Here is a 15,627-nt window from a genome sequence, read left to right as displayed (position 1 = left end):
AGCCCTCTTCATACTTCCCCTTCTGCAAGAGGACGTTCAGAAATGTCTAAAAGCAGGAAGGGGTTAACAGATGATGGTGCATGATGTGTCATTGATTTGAACCAATAAAAAATGTTCAAATACAATCCAGTCCCCACCAAGCGTAAGCAACAGTTTGGTATAGGTCGCACCAATAATTAAAACCAATTACAGAAATTGGGGCAAATTTATCAAGCTGTCTAAAAGTAATAATGTTCTTAGCTGCCCATGGCAACCAATTACAGCTCGGCTTTCATTTTAACAGTGTTCATGAATATTTTAAAGGGGAGCTGTAATTGGTTGCCATGGGCAACTAAGAACAGTCTTACTTTTAGACAGCTTGATAAATCTGCCCCATTGGGGGTCATTTACTAAGGGCCCGATTCGCGTTTTCCCAACGTGTTACACAAATATTTCCGATTTGCGCAGATTTTCCCTGTATTGCCCCGGGATTTGGAATGCATGCAACGGAAATCGGGGGGGTGTGGCCGAATGAAAACCCGACGGATTCGGAAAAACCGCCGCATTTAAAAAAAAAAAGTGTCCCGGAGCTTGCACTTACCTTCACTAGGAATCGGCCGGTGAACTTGGGTGCATTCCGATGAACTTCAGAGCAGCAACGCCACCTGGTGGACGCCGGAGGAACTGCCTTAATGAATCCCAGCCGGACCCGAATCCACCGCAGAGAACGCGCCGCTGGAATGGACCGGGTAAGTAAATCTGCCCCATTGTATCCAAAATTGTGCAAGAAAAGGATCATAATTTATCTTCTCTTCAATCAGGCTACAGATAAATCAAAGGCCATAAATGATCAGAAGAAAAAAAAAATATAAAAAACAAAGACACAAATTTCAAGACTTAAGTTACATTACTAAAACACTGAAAAACACAGCGAGGTGGCTATTTACAGTCACAGGGAAATTAAGAAAAATTAAGGATATATTGGAATAAATAGATGTGAGATTTATGTACATGTTGCCAACATTCACGCCAAAGTAAAGTAGAAAATATATACCATTTCTGACAAATATAAGACAGTTTAATGTCAGCTTATATAAATTAATTTACATGGGATCTGGCAATTTAAATAAATTCAGTGGTTCTGGAAATTTGAAGCATAAAATGTTCTCAAAATTGAAGATTCAGCCAAAATGCCAGTAACAGAGTCTGTACAGTTCAGTGATAAGTGATCTCTTTCCTAAGTATAGCTTCATATGTGGATGGGCAGTATTCTTTGAAGAGATGGTCTGCTAACACATTACTACCAGGCACCAAACTTATTTTCTCGCGGTTCATGGAGTTCCATAAATGCAATGCATAGGAGTTGTCAAACGTAGGCAATTTGTCCCATACCTGGTAATACTTTCTCCATTCCCCGCAAGGGACAGGGTAAAAACGGTCGGGATTGAAAACAGTAACATTTCCACACATGATATCTTCTTTCTCACTGAAATGTGGAACGGAGTAAAGCCTCTTAGCAACACGAGTAAGAAGAAGTGGCCCTTGCTGTCCCCATATTTTGCTGTTATAATTCTGAACAAAGTCCTCCATACATTTTTGGGTGAAATCATGCCCGCGAGTGAACCCAAAAACACCATTACTGGAGTAAGTGGCAGATTCAGCAGCAAGAAAGTCCTGTTTGGGAATGATTCTTATGGAGATGACATCTGTATCCATATACACACCACCATATTTCCAGACCAGGACTAACCGGCAACCATCAGAACTGACATGGGTCCAGAAACTCTGCTGTTGTGTATTAATCTGAAAGTAAAAAGAAGAACATGTGACAATATTATTATTTTTGTTAAATTAATGTTTTTTCTGTATAGTATTCCAACTTTACTTTACTAATTGTATTCCCTTCATTCAGGGAGCCCAGTATTCCATAAATTATGGGGGCCTTGCAGTATTATTCATTATTAGTGCTCTATAATATATTCCACCTGCGGTCCATTTTTATAATTGCATTTTTTTTAGTAAATATAATTATTATTAAAACAGAAATCTAATTTATGTTTTATATCTTTATCTTTATCTTTAGTTGTTACAAATTTATTGGATGTGATATTGTACATGGTACAGGTAGGAGGGTATAAAGCTAAAATCTTGCATCAGGACCCATGAGTCATTAGTTGCTCCCCAGAGTCAGTTAATAATTGAAAAAACCTAGAAATTATAGATATATATTATACTAATATCAGGCACTTCCAACTATGCATGCATTAAAATTGGCATGGTTTATAGTTATAGCTATGTAATGTCCCGCAGGATGGATCATCAATATATTTAGCTCTAATTAGTTTCCTTGTTGGCTGGAGAGCCATCTGGCCATCTCTCCCATGCTAGCTACAAGCGTCTAACACCGTTAAGGAGGGAGTTCCCTTGGTTTGGTTTGCATCCAGATAGCTGCCCAAGCAGCAGAGCCGACCTGGCTCCTACTGCCAGCATTCTGACCACTGTATCAAGGCTGAATTACTCCTAAAGTCATGCACTGCAACAAAATCATCATCACAGCCAACTAATCCACTGCCATGTCTGCCTGAAGGAAGAACCATTATCATCCTTTCACCTGCTACTGTGTGGACTGTGTCTGGGATTAAAGAGACTGTGAGTTATTTCAAGTTTTTCATTGTGTTCTCTGGCCTAACCCCATGGGCCTCCCTGTCACCATCTGCCCAGAGATCCATTATCAGACATACACACTAGGAGTACCCCAGGGGAATCCATTATCCACACTGTGGCCTCCCCATCTTCTTGCTTCTCCCATCTGCCCCTGACAGTCGTGGACAAGGCTTGTTTCTGTGGACTAAGTCCCCATGACACATTCTGCAAGTAGGGCGCAAATATAGCCAGCCACTCCGGTCCCTGGGAATCCAGCTGCCCTCACTGTGGTCTGGCCACAGTGAGGTAATGTTGCACCATACTAAAAGGAAGTTTCAGGATTAACTTATAAATCTACAGTTTAAGGGCTCATTCACATGGCCGTCTGCAGGGAGGTACATGTACGTCCCCTCAGACGGCAATAGTGGTACGGCGCAGATACGGTGCCACACATGTTCCGGGCCGCACACCACAAAAAGATAGAGCATGTTATTCTCTATGGAGGGAGGAGGGGTCACCTCCTCCTCCTCTCCAGCACACGGCGGTATGCCCGCATAGCGGGCGTACCGCGTGTGAATGTACCCTGAGGCTACATTCACACGGACGTATGAAAACGTCCGTATCCATACCTATTTTTTACAGGTTACATACGGCCACATTCATTTCAATGGACAATACGTCCAACCATTTATATTGACGTTTTTGACACTGTAGTGTACCGTACCGTATAATAGCCGTATAAAAATATAGAGCATGTCCTATTTTCTCCCGTATTTCAGTTCCGTATGCCCTAGAAGTCTATGGGGACGTATAAAATACGGGTTACATATGTGCTGCATGCGGATGAAAAACGTCATGTATATATGGGCGCATACGGCCTGTAAATACGGGACTGGAGAAATCATATGTCGTGTGAATGTAGCCTAAGAATGTGAATTTAAAGGGGTTTCATCATAAAATACATCACTCCACTATTTTCAAAAAAATACAGTAAGAACAATAATACATATTTATTCATAGTGGCTACAAGTCTTGGAAACCAGAGAATCTAAAGCACCAACTTCAGTAGAGTAGTACATTTGATCACGCTTACTATACCAATACAGTACCAGTACAAATTGGATTTTCCTACACTTTACCTTTGAGAACCATGAGTGAAGTGGTGTGTTATTAAACAATTCCCCAAACTTCAAGGGGAAGAAGTAAATGTTACTCTGGGGTGTGAGTGTTGGGAAATGTCTCTTCACCAGTTCTTCGGTGTTGGTATCACTTAGTCCTTTCAAGAAGAAGGCCACTGGTCGGTCTTTGTAGACTCGAGCCGCTGACTCTACAGCACATAACACTAATGCAGGAAGTTTCATTCGATCTGTTGATTCCACAAAAAAAATGCTATTGCCTCCTTTTAATACATCAAAAGGAGAATTGACGGTTGTGTTCACTGTTGGGGATGTGGACATATTCAGGGTCTTCAGTGACATAAAAGCTAAGATGTTCTCTCTTGGAATGATTCCATAAAAGAAGCCAAGGGTTGTCAACAGGAGCAAAAAAGATGCTATTTTTATTGATGTCAACATTTCTGCAGCATGTGTGGTGAGACTGCAAAACAAAAGAAAAGAATTCAGAAAGGGAAAATGATTAGACATTATGCAGCATTCGGTGTTACATGGTGTCCTAACTACAGGCAGCATATGATAGAGCAGGAGGAGCTGAGAAGAATGTAAATAGTGTCCTAATCGCTGGAAGCATGTAATAGAGCAGAAGACACTTTAGAGTTCGATCTGAAGAGCATGTTATAGAGCAGGAGGAGCTGAGCACATTGTACATCGTGTCCTATCTGCAGTCAGCATTTTATAGAGCAGGAGAAGCTTTGTAGATTGTATATAGTGTCCTATCTGCAGTCAGCATGTAACCGAGCAGGAGAAGCTTTGTAGATTGAACATAGTGTCCTATCTGCAGTCAGCATGTAACCGAGCAGGAAAAGCTTTGTAGATTGTACATCGGCAGGTTCTCCGACGCTGATTCGTGTCTTCCGTCGATTCACTAAGGTAGTGCGCCCGATGTCCACCAGGTGTCGCTGCTGCGCTGAAGTCCACCGAGGTCCGCCGGAGATCACCAAACTATGCTGGGTGCAGGTAAGTGCGTGTCAAGTGACAAATTAAAAAAATACAGCAGTTTTTCCGAATCCGTTGGGTTTTCCGACGGCCACGCCCCCCGATTTCCGACGCGTGCATGCGGGCGCATATGTGCCACAATCCGATCGCGTGCGACAAAAACCCGGGGCAATTCAGGGAAAAGCGGTAATATTCGGGAAACACGTTGGAAAATCGTGATTTGGGCCCTTAGTAAATGACCCCCAGTGTCCTATCTGAAGAGCATGTGGTACAGCAGGAGAAGCTGAGCACATTGTACATAGTGGGGCTTATTTACTAAAGGTCGCAGATTGCACTTTTGGCAGACTGTTCGCTGGTTTCGGGATTTGCACAGCTTTGACAGGTATTTAACAGGTGTCTGCGCTGGGATTGTGTCGCAGCTGCGCTGGGTGTCTTGTGACAGAAATCGGGGTTCGAGCCATCAGATGATCCGAATGATTCGGACTGAGCGCAGGATTTAAGATTCAAATTGTGTAGCAAGACAATGCACTTACATGCACCACAAAGAAGAAGGTGAACTCTGTCGCACCTGAGCAGAGAAGCGACACATGCAGGATATCGGGCGCACAATCTTAGTGAATCGCGGCACAGAGCATTATCGTCAGACAATGCACTTTCTGTGAACTCCAAGAAACGGGTAAGTAAATGTGCCCCAGTGTCTTATCTGCAGGCAGCATGTTATAGAGCATCTCTTGAATGAAAATCTACCATCAAATTCAAGTATGATAAACCAGGATATTTCCTGCCCAAGGGAAGTGCAAGTACTGAAGGAATGGCAAGACAGTGTAACAGCCTTTGAAGCCAGATCCAGATTCCAGCTATAGTGTCCGCCAGAATATACACATGGTTGTATTACTTTTTCCAACTACAGGCGGTTCCTTACTAAAGGAGACCTGACTTACAGTCATCCCCTAGTTAAAGACGGACCCCTCTGCCCACTGTGACCCCTGGTGAAGCTCTCTGGATGCTTTACTATAGTCCCAACCAGCAATGATCAGCTGTAAGGTATCTGTAATGAAGTTTTAGAGATAATCCTTGGTCGCATTACAGCAAAAAAAATTTCGAAACTCCAATTGTCACCAGGACAAAAATAAATTTTGTCTGGAACTACAATTGTAAACTATACAGTTCAATATACAAATTCAACTTAAGAACAAACCAAGAAGAAAACTGCCTGTATTCTATAAACACTACTTACTGGGGGATATTTATCATACGCTGGTGCCGCTGCAAATTCGCAGCCCGATACATGAAGAGGCTTCTGCCTCTTGATGTATCGGGCTGCCAGTTGCGCAGCGTTTTTCCGGCGTATGAAAAGTCGCCGGCCGCGCCCCCTTCACGCCCCTTCACGCCCCACTGGCGTGAAGGTGACGGATTGTGAAAAATAATCGCAAAAGCTAGCAATAAGCTAGCATTTGCGATTATTTCAGGGCCTCTGCGCCACTGGCGGTGCGCAGAGGTCCTGATAAATATCCCCACTATGTCTATCCACCTACCTACTCTGTTTTCCCAAAAATAAGATAGTGGCCCACATTTATTAAAGTGTTTTAAGAAAATTTAGGAGTCAATTAATTTAGGGACAATTTTATTTTCATAAAGGTTTTAAGATAATAGAACATCATAGCATCTTCCACCCCATTATAAAATCTTCCCCCCGCAACCACTATTCAAAACAGCGTCTAATTGACATTGTAATTGCTTTGTATATTTCTTCTATTAGGATAGGGGAATTAAATATGTATGTGAATCTGTATCAGTTTTACCCCCTTCGTGCTCTGCAATGTACATGTACGGATCAGAGGTGAGGGGGGTGTATGCAGAGGACACACGGGCTGAGCTCTCTTCATACACAAGTGGGGTTTGTTGCATACTGCAGCAAACTTCCACCGCTAATACCTGCGGTCAGTGTTTGCACCGATTGTGCATGTTAACTCTTCCGATGTCACCAGTAAAGCTGCTGGCTGCATTTAAAAAATGGCAACGTGTGGGCCCCACCATCTTGTATCAGATCGTCACTCCCCCGAACATCATAGGGGGGCGATCGGTTGCCATGACAGCATCGGGTCTTTGGCAGACCCGAGTCTATCTGGTTTCTACGGTTTCATTATACTGGCTCATTGTAATTTATACTGTGCAAAAATGGCATATACTGCAATACAGCAGTATTGCAGTGTATGGTAGGAATGAACAGACTATCTAGGTTATTCCAGAGGTTCTAAAAAAATTGTAAAAAAAAGTTTCAAAAATAATAAAAAAGTAAAAAAATCTAAAATCACCGCTTTCCCTAGAACTGATATAAAGACTAATAAACAGTAAAAATCACGAAATGCCGCGTCCCAAAATGCCTGATCTATCAAAATATAAAAACAGTTATTGCCAGCAGTGACCCCCATAACAGAAAATAGTGCCCAAATGTCCGAAAAAGCGACTTTTACACCATTTTACATCACATAAAAAATGGAATAAAGAGTGTAAAAATGTCACACAGACCTCAAAATGGAAGCAATTAAAATGTAGGCTCATTTAGCAAAAAATGACACCTAACACAGCTCTGTTGTTTAATTTTTGAAAATGTACTAAGACGCAATAAACCTATACAAATTTGGCATCACCGTGATTGTACCGAACCAAAGACTAAAGTAGACGTGTTATTTGGAGCGCAGAGGGAAAGTCGTAAAATCTGAGCCCACAAGAACATGACGCAAACATGTTTTTTTCCAATTCTTCCAGATTTGAATTTTTTTTCCAGCTTCCTAGTACACGGAATGGAATAATAAATAACACCCAGGAGAAGTAAAATTTCTTACGTACAAAATAAGAACTCACACAGCTCTGTACACAGAAAATTAAAAAAGCTATGGATTTTTGAAGGTGGAGAGTGAGAAATTAGTGTAAAAAACCCAGCGTCCTTAAGGGGTTAAAAAAACAGCGTCTAGGAAGCTTGTTAACACTTTTACAGAATATTTTACAAAAAATCATTCAAAATGGAGGTTCTACTTGTACTTTTTAATACCTAGATCATAAAGGTGCTCCTGTCAGTGAATAGTGCACATTAATACCTAGATCATAAAGGTGCTCCTGTCTGAATAGCGCACATTAATACCTAGATCATAAAGGTGCTCCTGTCAGTGAATAGCGCACATTAATACTTAGATCATAAAGGTGCTCCTGTCAGTGAATTGTGTGCAGTATAACCTAGATCAAATATTTCCATGCAATTTTTTGTGCCGTAATTTTATTCATTGGTGACCAATAATATGAATTAAGTTCTGCAGTGAGTTTATCATATGGATCGTTTTTGGTTACTATATGACAAAAAAATTGAGCTGCATTAACAATACAGAGAGGAAGTAGCATCATATACTGATTACTTTCTGGTGTGGCGGATATTCCACTATGAATATCCCATAAAAGGTTAATACGATGCTGATGAGGACAAGCAGTCCTCAACAGTTTTCAACATTTTGCAACATAGAATGGAAACTTCATCTCAACTCACAAAATGACACCACCCAAAGCTCTGTACACTGAAGTATAAAAAACTTATTATCACCAGAAGATGGCAATTGGAAGATTTATTTTGTATAGAATGTTTTAATTTTTTTTAAATGTATTAAATCACAATAAAACTAATACAAAAATTTGTTATGCCCATAATCATACGGACCCAGAGAATAAAGGAGACATGTCTTTTCGGGTGCCAAGTAAAACTTAAAAAGCTTAAAAACGAAGCCAACAAGAAAATGGTACAAATGTATTTCTTCACCAATTTCACTGCATTTGGTATTTTTTTCCCTCCTCCTTGTACATGGCATGGAACATTAAATAATGTTGCTATGAAATGCAATTTTTTTTACAGCTCTTTACATGGAAATATAAAAAAGTTATAGATCTTTGAAGTTGTGTGTGTGTGTGTGTGTGGGGGGGGGATGGAAACGTAAAAACAAAAAAGGGCCTGGTCATTAAGTGGTTAACAGGGTTGTCCAACTGTTATAAATATGGAGCAGGCGGGCTGGGTAGGGTTTTTTTAAAAAAAAACTAACTGTACTCACCTGCTTCATCAGAGCCGTCATGGAAGCTCTACTTGGCATGCCCATCCATCTCCTGTATCACTGATGGCACTATTCCGTCGGGTTTCCCGAATACTTCCATTTTGCGCCGAATTGCCCCGGGTTTTTGGCACACGCGATCGGAGGGTGTGCCGTCGGAAAACCCAACGGATTCGGACAAACCGCAGAATTTAAAAACGGAATTGTGTCGCAAGATCAAGCACTCACATGCACCAGGATGAAGAAGGTGAACTCCAGCGGATCTCAGTGCAGAAGCGACACATGCAGGAAATGCACGACCTTAGTGAATCGCGGCAGACATGAATCCTCGTCGGACAACGCACCGCGGGATCGCGACAGGACCGGGTAAGTAAATCTGCCCCAATGGGGGTCATTTACTAAGGGCCCGATTCGCGTTTTCCCGACGTGTTACCCGAATATTTCCAATTTGCGGCGATTGTACCTGAATTGCCCCGGGATTGTGGCGCACGCGATCGGATTGTGGCGCATCGGCGCCGGCATGCGCGCAACGGAAATCGGGGGGCGTGGCCGAACGAAAACCCGACGTATTCGGAAAAACCGCCGCATTTAAAAACCGAAAAAGTGTCGCTTGGGGAGCGCTTACCTTCACCTGGTCCGAGGTGGTGCATTCCGGCGCGATGAGATGACTTTCAGCGCAGCAGCGCCACCTGGTGGACGGCGGAAGAACTACATTCATAAATCCCGGCCGGACCCGAATGCAGAGCAGAGAACGCGCCGCTGGATCGCGACTGGGCCGGGTAAGTAAATGTGCCCCAATATGTCTACATAAGGAATGATGGGAAAATGGTGTCAATCTAAGGAGACTGAAGGGATATTCTATTCTACACCTGTAACAAAGTTAACAGAAATTTGACTTTATTGAGTCTTTCCACATGACAAAGCAACCAGAGTAAATGATGTGTAATTCTTCATTTGACAAAACAAGTAGATTTTGGTGGTCTTCTTTTATATAGTTTGAACTAATTTACAACTTCATAAAGGCTGTTGAACGTGTTTGTTGTTTGATATATTTCTACATGTTGGACTTTAGACTTTGAGATCAACAATCTCCAGCTTTTATATGACGCCAATAGGAATTTTATTGTTTTAGGTTGACCTCGTAGGAACTGGGTCTTTATTCAACGTAATCTTCTATAATACTATCTATCTACTTTCCCATGTCTGTCTATCTAAAAATCTCAGACTGTACAGTGAATATGTTGAAGGTTCAAGAATATTGCAGTAAAATAAGCAAGTGACTAAGCGATCTATATAGAAATGGAAAACCCAGCGCATCAATATGAACAAATGCCATGAATAGGCTGTGATATAAAATTTACAATGAGTTAGATTAGGATAGGAATAACCTTTTGAGATTTCCTGCACGTGTCACTTTCCCGCTGAGGTCCGCCGGAGTTCACGTTCTTCTTCCCGGTGTATGTGAGTGCTGATCTTGCAACACAATTTGCTTTTTAAATTCCATGGTTTGTCTGAATCAGTTGGGTTTGTTGGATGTTCACAGCCCCCCAATTTGTGTCGCATGCAAGCCAGCGCTGATGAGACACAATCCGATCGCATGCGCCAAAAACACATGCCAATTCAGGGCAAAACGGAAAAAAAGTTGCGAAACCCGACGAAAATTCTGTGTTCGGACCCTTGGTAAATGTGCCCCATGGTGTGTTGTGCTCTATCCAAAATAGTAGCCAGTACCATACTGCCATATGACTGTATACAGGCTGCTTGGAGAGGGCTCATGGGTGGAGCCCTCTCCACATGCGGCAGGTTTCAGCTGTATTAATGCCACGATCATGTATTGGCACATCACATGGGCTCATGGGTGCCATCATCTTTAAATGCTTGTTGGCGCCCTCTTTGATGTACCATAGAATAAAGCTAACATACTAATTATCCTACAGAATGAATGGCAAAAAAAATTGGGTGTTCCATGTGACAGAATTAAGAAAATTTCATCAATAAAAAAAAAATCATCTTATACTGCAAAATATAAGCCCTATATATAATTATATGAAGGGGAAATAAACAGTGAACAGCTTGTACATTGCACCAATGAAAAAAAATCCCCACATGCTTCAAGGTAGGAGAGGACTGTAAAGGTAATGTATGAGCTGGTAAAACATAAATTGTGGTAGCACCCGGACTAAGCATTAAAAAAAAAGACCCCAAAATAGGCCCCTAAAATTACACAAATACGGCAAGATCTGGTCCTCTGTGTACTTTGGGCAGCCAATATATTCTCTTCATCTGGAAATCTGGAAAGAAAATCATCTGTAGATTAAACACTCTCTTTACGCCTTGTTAAAATCCTTGAGGTTAGAAAATGGGGTTATTCAGGGGCACCTGAAATCTGTTTGAGTAAAATATATGCTAAAAAGCCATCGCTGGTACAGGAGACGGTGGATGCCAGGCTGATGTCGGAGCAGAGCTTCCATGTCCTAGTAAAGAAACAGAGGCGCGGCTCTGACGCAGAAGGAGAGTTTTTTTTTTTAATGCCTCCCCAGGACGCTGGCTTCATTTTTATTACAGTTGGACAACCCTATTAACCCCTTAATGACAAGGCCCTTTTTCATTTTTTATTTCCATTTTTTACTCACCACTTTCAAAAATCTATAACTTTTTTATTTTTCCATAGAAAGAGCTATGTGAGGACTTGTTTTTTGTGCAACAAATTGCACTTATAAGTAGCGTTATTTAATATTTAATGCTATTTACAAGGAAGCAGGAAAAAAGTTCCAAATGCAGTGAAGTTGGTGAATAAACACATTTGCACAATTTTCTTGTGGGCTTGATTTTTATGGCTCACACTTTTCACACCAACTGTCTCCTTTATTCTTTTTTTCTGTATGATTGTGACAAAACCAAATTTATATAGCTTTTATTGTGTTTTAATACATTTAAAAAAAACAAAAACATCCTGTACAAAGAAAAATTTTTCATTTCGCCATCTTCAGGTGCTAGTAACTTTTTCATTCTTCGGTGTGTGGACTTGTGTAATGTGTCATTGGGGGACATGTATCAAAGATATTTCTTTCTGTGGTGAATTTTTTAGTCTTTTTACTTGTGATACATGTTCAGTATTTCCTATCCTGGCAGGCACAAATTTTGGCTTCTTTTTGAGACTTTTTGTTGCAAATGTCTCAAATCCAAATAGACACAAGCCATGTGAGGGATTATATACAGGAGGGGATACAAGCCATGTGAAGGGGTTATATATAGGAGTGGATACAAGCCATGTGAGGGGGTTATATACAGGAGAGGACACAAGCCATGTGAGGGGTTATATACAGGAGAGGACACAAGCCATGTGAGGGGTTATATACAGGAGAGGATACAAGCCATGTAAGGGGTTATATACAGGAGAGGACACAAGCCATGTGAGGGGTTATATACAGGAGGGGATACAAGCCATGTGAAGGGGTTATATATAGGAGTGGATACAAGCCATGTGAGGGGGTTATATACAGGAGAGGACACAAGCCATGTGAGGGGTTATATACAGGAGAGGACACAAGCCATGTGAGGGGTTATATACAGGAGAGGATACAAGCCATGTGAGGGGTTATATACAGGAGAGGACACAAGCCATGTGAGGGTTATATACAGGAGAGGATACAAGCCATGTGAGGGGTTAAATACAGGAGAGGTTACAAGCCATGTGAGGGGTTATATACAGGAGAGGATACAAGCCATGTGAGGGGGTTATATACAGGAGAGGACACAAGCCATGGGAGGGGCTACATACAGGAGAGGACACAAGCCATGTGAGGGATTATATACAGGAGAGGACACAAGCCATGTGAGGGGTTATATACAGGAGAGGACACAAGCCATGGGAGGGGGTTATATACAGGTGAGGATACAAGCCATGTGAGGGGGTTATATACAGGAGAGGTTACAAGCGATGTGAGGGGTTATATACATGAGAGGACACAAGCCATGTGAGGGGTTATATACATGAGAGGACACAAGCCATGTGAGGGGCTACATACAGGAGAGGTCGCAAGCCATGTGAGGGGGTTATATACAGGAGAGGACACAAGCCATGTGAGGGGGTATATACAGGAGAGGACACAAGCCATGTGAGGGGGTTATATACAGGAGAATATACAAGCCATGTGAGGGGGTTATATACAGGAGAGGATAAAAGCCATGTGAGGGGGTTTAATATGCAGGAGTGGACACTACTGTCATTTTAGATTTGAGGCTGTGTCCTGCATTCTTAAGCTCTGTAGTCACACATGAGGCTGCAGTGCTCTGCCACGGCCCTGTTGTTAGTGGTCCGGGGACGCACTGCCGGATCGTGCCCCCAGGCTCCTCGGCCAGCACTCCATGTCTCAGCCAGCACTCTCCTAAACATGCCCACGTCTCTGCTGGGCCACCCACCTGCCACCTCTCTGTATATATACATATAGCTGGGCATATTTATCATAGGCTGTCCCTCGTGCGCCGGTGCCACCTTGTGCCCCAATGTGTATATGTGTATATATGCATATATTGTGTATATATGTATATACTGTGTATATATGTATATATGCTTATACTGTGTATACATGCATAAATGCAAATACTTTATTTATTAATGCATCTATTTATATAAGCATATGTATATATATATATATATATATATATATACACATATGCTTATATAAATAGATGCATTAATAAATAAAGTATATATATATATATATACATATATATATATATATATATATATATATATGTATGATGTATGTGTGTTTTTGTATATGCTGTGTATATAGTATGTATCTTTATGGTGTATATACTGAATGTCTGTGTATTTGCTGGGTGTGTGTATATTTTGTATGTATATGCAGCATGTGTGTATATGGTGTTTTTATACTGCTTATATGTGTATATATGTGTGTATACTGTATGTGTATATAAATATATATATATATATATATATATATGTGTGTGTGTAAACTATATGTGTGTATATTCGGTATGAGTTTGTATATACTATATACGAGTGTAGAACTTTATCTGTGTGTATATAGGTATATAAATGTGTGTAATTGTATAAACATGTCTGTATAAGGGTACATTCACAAGAACGTATGGGGGACGTATATATCTGGCCGCAAATTTGCTGCCGGATATACTTCCCTCATAAGCACCTATAGCACCTCGGCTCGTTACGGTGAGCGCAACGAGTTCTCGCTGTTTTGAGCCGTCGCCACAAATGAGAGTGTAAGAACGGCCATAAGAATGGCCATGCAGCTCTATTCTTTTTGGAGAAGTGATCACCTCTCCTCCTCTCCAGGGCGCAGACGTTTGCCTGCCAGGCAATAGCCGGGCGGCCACACGTTTAAGAGAATGCAGCCTAAATATGTATAAATTTTTTAAGGTGAAGGGGGGTCCCATGCAGAAATCTGCTATTGGGCCCAGACTCTCCTAGTTATGCCCCTGGACAGGAGCACCTTTATGATCTAGATATTAGTGTGTTCTATTCACTGAATTTGGGTTAATATACTACACATACCCCTGAAAAAATTAATTAAAAATATTATAATTTCCAAAAAGAAGACACTCTTGTTTTCTGTTTTACATTTTTGGTATCTCAGAGTCTCTGCAAATGCTACATAGGTCTTAAATCTAGAATCTGAGCGCCTAATGTGTATTTTATGTGTTTTTACTATTTATTTATATTTATATGACTTCTAGGGAAAAGGGGATGATTTGAATTTTTAGGTTTACTTTAATATAATTTGTTTTATTTTTATTTTTTTACTATTTTTCAGACCCCCTAGGGTACTTTAACCCTAGGTTGTCTGATTGATCCTACCATATACTGCTATACTACAGTGTGGCAGTATATGGGGATTTTCCTCGTCATTCATTACATAGTGCAAATCACAATGCTGTCATTGCAACTGATTGTCGATTACATCATGGGTGGGCGGGAACCTAATCCAAAATGGTGGTATTTAAAGGGTTAATATCTGCGATCATTGATAGCTCCAGTGATAGCTCTGGTGATATTGGTTTGCTCCAATATACAGGAAACGCCCACCTTGTATGGAGAGGGCTCACGGGCGCAGCCGCAATGTGGTATAGTAGTACGTCACATGTTGGTAAGGGGTTAAAGAAGACCAGTCACTGGAATTTTAACCACATCAGTATTATCTGCTAGTAAAGAGTAAAGAGTCCTCCCCGTACCCCCTAAAATTATCTGTCATTAAGGAATTGCAGCCATATTTCTGATATGCAAATGATAAGACAAAGTCAATTTCTGAGTCATGTTTCCCAGGCTGCCAGTAATCCCCACCCATTTGGTTGACAGCTCTTCATATCTTTGCCTGACCAATCAACGGTGGCCAGAGCCAACATAGACAAACGTTGAAAAAATGTTGGAAATGATTTTACAGGTGGGATTTGGCAGATTTAACCCTTTACCGACTTGGATAGAGCTGCCGCAGCAAGGAGAGGGCTCATGGACTGATACAAGGTGCATGTTTTTTCTTCATATTGTTAACCCCTCGATCGGCAGGATTAAAAGGCCAGAAGTGCATGTGCACCACCATTTTGGCTTAGATCATCGTTCCCTGTGACGTCATTGGGACCTGTTGCTATAACAGCCACGGGTCATATGAAGACCAGAGGCTGTCTCATTTAACACATTCATTACAATGTGCGATTTGCACATTGTAAACCTAAAAATTCAAATATACAGTAATAATCATAAGCATTTTAGGTATTGGTGCATCCCAAAATGTCTGATTATTACCGGCGTTTAACACTGTAAC

At 41.3% G+C, this 15,627-nt stretch overlaps 1 protein-coding gene across 1 annotated transcript in view; it reads right to left on the bottom strand.

Annotated features, from left to right (window-relative positions):
- Positions 1–1,035: 1,035 nt before the first annotated feature.
- Positions 1,036–15,627, bottom strand: part of LOC140122504 (alpha-1,4-N-acetylglucosaminyltransferase-like) — a 35,084-nt gene continuing 20,492 nt past the window's right edge. Inside the window, exons 2-3 of the mRNA XM_072143438.1 lie at positions 3,762–4,218; positions 1,036–1,782 (exon numbers count right to left, since the gene is read on the bottom strand). Of these exons, the coding sequence (XP_071999539.1) occupies positions 1,195–1,782; positions 3,762–4,196 (1,023 nt within the window). The 5' untranslated portion in view covers positions 4,197–4,218 and the 3' untranslated portion in view covers positions 1,036–1,194. The remainder of the gene's footprint in view (positions 1,783–3,761; positions 4,219–15,627) is intronic.

The sequence above is a fragment of the Engystomops pustulosus genome, chromosome 3, assembly GCF_040894005.1.
Source record: "Engystomops pustulosus chromosome 3, aEngPut4.maternal, whole genome shotgun sequence".
NCBI classification, from domain to species: Eukaryota; Metazoa; Chordata; class Amphibia; order Anura; family Leptodactylidae; genus Engystomops; species Engystomops pustulosus.
Note: the sequence above shows the minus strand (reverse complement) of the source record. Positions and strands in the feature narration are given on the sequence as shown.